The sequence below is a fragment of the Triticum aestivum genome, chromosome 7A (genome assembly GCF_018294505.1).
Source record: "Triticum aestivum cultivar Chinese Spring chromosome 7A, IWGSC CS RefSeq v2.1, whole genome shotgun sequence".
NCBI classification, from domain to species: Eukaryota; Viridiplantae; Streptophyta; class Magnoliopsida; order Poales; family Poaceae; genus Triticum; species Triticum aestivum.
Window position 1 is genome coordinate 46,858,197 of NC_057812.1, and position 4,472 is coordinate 46,862,668.

The 4,472-nt window shown below is 48.7% G+C and overlaps 2 protein-coding genes across 3 annotated transcripts in view; one reads left to right on the forward strand and one right to left on the reverse strand.

The window, feature by feature from the left end:
* LOC123152957 (uncharacterized) overlaps positions 1–548 on the reverse strand; it is a 3,745-nt gene extending 3,197 nt beyond the window's left edge. The window contains exon 1 of the mRNA XM_044572311.1: positions 416–548. Coding sequence (XP_044428246.1) covers positions 416–548 — 133 coding nt within the window. The remainder of the gene's footprint in view (positions 1–415) is intronic.
* Positions 549–1,117: 569 nt separating this feature from the next.
* The window catches only part of LOC123150307 (uncharacterized), a 6,494-nt gene continuing 3,139 nt past the window's right edge, over positions 1,118–4,472 (forward strand). The window contains exons 1-4 of one of the 2 annotated variants that reach the window (XR_006475048.1): positions 1,127–1,626; positions 1,730–1,970; positions 2,814–3,178; positions 3,358–3,574. Coding sequence is in view for 1 of the 2 variants with exons in the window: in XM_044570164.1 (XP_044426099.1) it covers positions 1,507–1,626; positions 1,730–1,970; positions 3,358–3,479 (483 nt within the window). In the remaining variant the exon portion in view is untranslated. Of the gene's footprint in view, positions 1,627–1,729; positions 1,971–2,813; positions 3,179–3,357; positions 3,575–4,472 lie in introns of both variants that reach the window. The other variant, XM_044570164.1, reaches the window with a different exon arrangement.

Sequence of the window (4,472 nt, forward strand, 5' to 3'; positions counted from 1 at the left end):
CGGCGATGATGAAGATTCCCGAAGAAAAACAGGCAAGGCCCGGGGCTAGAGGGATGGCTGGGGCGGCGGCGGCACGGCGGTGGGAGGAGGTTCCAGGAAGGGCCGGACGGTGGTGGTTGCCGATCCGGCCGGTGGTCCATGGGACGGCTGGGGAAAGAAATTGTCGGAGGTAGAAGAAACTCCCGAGGTTGAACAAGGTATGGTATTGTTCATTTTGCATCGGATGACCGGAAAGAATCGACTGGCCCGGTTTATATTTCCATTTCCAGTCGATTTACACTTGGCCACTTCCATATTTTTATGTGTGTATGCCCTTATTGCATATAAATGAGTACAATTTATGTGTTAATGAAGACGTGCGTTGCACGTGCACGTTTACTAGCCTCCCTGAAAAGCCCAACGGCCCCAACGCTACCTTTTTCCTCTCTCGCGACGGCGGAGGTTGAGTGAGCAGCGGCATGCCTCTCTCCTTCTTCATCTTCCTCCTTGTCACGCCCTCTCCTTCCTTTCTTCTCTCTCATGCTTGAGCTGCAAGCTATCGGAGTCATGGCGGGGGCGGCGGCGATGGCAGCGGACAAGTCATTGCCGCGTGCGGCAGCCAGTGCCTTGTGAATGGAGGCGCCTCTCTCCGGCCGGTACAACCGCAACTGTCATAGCGTAGGCGTCGGCTGCGCACGCGTGGATACACGCGCGCCAGGCATGGTGTGCGTGCGCTTGTTGTGCGTGCTGTGTTTGCGCGCTGTGCTTGCCACACGGATCCGTGACCGTGAGTGTTGTTTGAGACTTTGAGTGCTGTGTGCGTGGCTGATTTGATTGATTTTTGTAATGCATCAGCTCAAAGGCGACAGGGAAAACATGAATGGGATCCCCTCTCCCAGAGTTTCTGTCCAATTTCTGTTTCACATGTTTGCTATATCCTAATGTTCCTACTATGTATTGCTTGACAGAAGCTGTGCATGTTGAGTTTTCTTAATTTTTCAGAACACTCCAATGGCCATCCCTAACCATGACTTATCCTTTCAACCAAACAAAATACAGGATAACATCATCCACACCAACCAAACAGAAAAATTGGCTATGCCTAGCCGGGTGGTTGGGGGTACCCACATCCATTAAAATTATCCCATGAACCAAACACATCCCAACAGACCGTCACTGTCCCTCGCGACGCTCCCTCGTTCCCCTCCACCACAACGCCTCGCTCCCCTCTCGCGCCGCCGGCCGGCCACCCGTCTTCCCCACCTCCGGCCACCGCCGCCCTACCCTCTCTCCCGCAGCCCACCGCCCCTCTCTCCCCACCGCCCCCTTTCTCTACCGTGCGGCCGCTCTCCACCCCGATCCACATCGAGCCGCCGACCAGCCTCACCCTAGCTCAGCCTCGCCGGCCACCCCCTCCCCTCCACGGCCGGCAGACTTCCCCAAAGCTGGCTGTCCTCCCCGCCGAGCCAGTGCGCCCCCGGACCCGAAACCCTAGCCGAGCTGCAGCAGCCGCCGCCGCGGGGCCTCATGGCGCAGTCCCATGACCAGGTGCTCGCCTCCGCCTCCCTCCTGCACCGTCCGGTGACCGTGCTCCCTGTCCCGCTCGGCGACCTCGCTGCTCCGACGACCCCAAGCTCCGCCTTAAAGGTAGCAGTTATCTCTCTTTTCCCTCCCGTCTAACCTCGATTCCGTCTTGTATACGCCTGCTTGCAATGTATCCGCGTTGAATGCGTCCTGTGGTTTTGGTCAGGCCATGATGCTGTTGCGAGGCGGTGGTTTTCCGTTGGCGGTGGTGCCTTCCGGTGGTTGTCTGTCATCGGAGTTCCTGGTGCCGCTCTTCTCTGACGATGATGCTGTGGACTGGCTGCTGATTTTAGTTTGGTCACGGTGGTTTTCCTGTGGTGGTGGTGCTGTCCATCGGAGCTGCTTCCGTTGCCCACCGGAGCTCCTGCCGCACCTTGTTCAGCTCCGTCACTGCCGACGTCATCAAGGTCGTGTTCCTGTTCTGATTCATCCCTATGCAACTTTGATTTCAGAAATATATAGATTGTCAGTTAGTTATTTTGTAGATCTGATGCATTTGAGAAATGAAGATTGTTCTGCTAATTGTGATTCGTTTAGTTAGTTCTTGTGTATAATTCTAATGCTTATCAAACAGGTGTCATTTTGTTTAGTAATTTGATTTGTTTGTTTCGTAATTCTGTGTAAATCTACTGTGATTTCTCTCTTGCTGTAAGGTTTGGTCAGTGTGGGTGTCGATGTAGATTGGAACAATATAAGTAATGTATTTTGTCTTACCGGAAATGTAAGTAAGTGGGGATCCCAACCTGTGTGTTCTTTTATTTATTTACCTTGTTTAATGAGTTTACCACTAAGATAGTAATTTAAATCCACATTAATTCATTGCTCTTGTAAAATTTTGATAATTGTGCTGACAAATCAAATCTGGAGCATTTGCAGCCACGTACATGCACATTATCTTTACTGTGTGGCATCACTTTTTTTTTTGGTTCTGCTTTCTTCTGATAGCATAGGATTTTTTACCCACAGAATCTGTTGTTTTTTCATGTTGTGCACTTCTTTGCTGGTTGCGCCTTGGCGTTATAGTGAGTAGTAATATTGCTTGGCTGAAGGAAGCATGCAGAACATTTGTGAGACTTGCATTTTTTCCTGCTGTGTCATATTGGCATAAACTTACATAGAGCACGCTGATGCATAAGTATGCTCTTTGCTAGTATCAATCTACGCATTATTGCAATATATGACCTGTTTGTAGTAGAGAGGGATTTGATCTTGAATTGTTATGACGATCTCATCATCTTGGTCTGGTGCAGGCTTCCTGGCACGGCTCCATCTCTGACCGGCTGTGTACTGCGGCATCGCTTGCCTTCTGGGAGAAGGACCATTTGTAGATGCTCTGCCTTAGCGGCGACAACTAGGTCGACCTACTCCTGCTCATGGTTTTCGAGTCGCGCGACTAGTCGATGAGTCACAAAAATATATCGACTCAACTTGTTAGTGTCGACTCGAGTCGCGAGTCACGACTAGTCACAACTGCAGGCTCGACTTTTTCCGAGTCGCTACCCCAGAGCGACTCGGATGAGCCGCGACTTGAAAACCATGCTCCTGCTTCTCTGATGTCAACCATGGACAGGTTGCTGCTGATTGAGCCACTACCACGTCGCGGCATGAATGCCAGGTCCATGTCTTGCTCATCTCGTGTGTAGAAGTTTTCCCCTGTTTTGTGACTCAAGAATAGCCATATTTAGCAGTCTTGCTAAAGTGCAAATGGGTATTCACCAACAGCCATACTAGTGTGTAATGCTACTGTAGATTTGTAGTTGATCAATGTGTGCTTTAACTTGATTTTTTGCTCAGGTCCCGGTGATGTTGTGGTTGTGGTGGGTCCTCCGGTGGCGGTGCTGACATCCAGGGGTGCTGTGGTGGTGGTGCTGTCCACCGGATCTCCTGCTGGTGCTGTCGACGTCCGTGTCCGCTGAGCTGCTGCTGCTGGCGTCGACTACGACATGCTGCCCCTGCCTTCTTCGACTGGTACCTCCTACAGCACCATGCCCCCACTGGCGTGCCACTGAAGGTCTCTCGTTCTCTCTCGATTACTCCCTATTTTCCTTGAACTGCGACTTGTATGTATTTTTGTGTAGAAATGCGGTTTGATTTTGTTTATACCTATCTGTGATGTAAAGGTTTTAGATCCAAGTGTTTTCTGGTTGCATCATACATATTGGTATTTGGTTTGTGCTGTCCACTAAAAAGATAGGTAATTTTCTAAGAAGATAAATTGATTGACTATGAGGAGATACCAGAATTATATGCCACTGTACTTGGCTGTTTTTCCAGTTTATAGTGGTACACAATAGTCTTGATATACATATGCACCATTGTAGATCATTCATCTGCACTGAAACTTAAGCTTTTCTCCACTTTGAGGATTAAATAAGTACTGTAGTAAGCAGTGGAGTTGATGTTTGATACCGAGGTGATGATGAACATGTGAATATGTAGTCTTTGTTGTATGTGTTTTGCTGGAATGATTTCCAGAGCAAAACAATGCTACATCCCTTGGTTACTCTTGATAGGCATGTCTTGATTGATCTGGTTCACTAGACACTGGTCTTGGTTAATTTGGTTCTAGTAATTGTTGCAGTTTAGTAAGTCCTTACTTTTTTTTGCTCTACTTGGCTTGATTAGGTGCTCTATCAAGTAGATTGGCTACTGTTTTGGTTTCAATTATTTATTTATTAGAATCATTGCTAGGTTGAACTGATCAATTGGTAGCATAATATTGATGATTTGCTCAAATACCAGTCCTTGTAGGTTTTGAGTTAGTCGATGGTCATTTTGCTCAAACTTGACTGCATATTGATCATGTGCCTGAGAGTAGTGATGACGGACTTTTACGGGGGTTTTACAGGGGTAGTTCCAGTTGGCAAAATGTGATTGGATAAGGAGGAGGGAGGCACCCCACCCCAGCT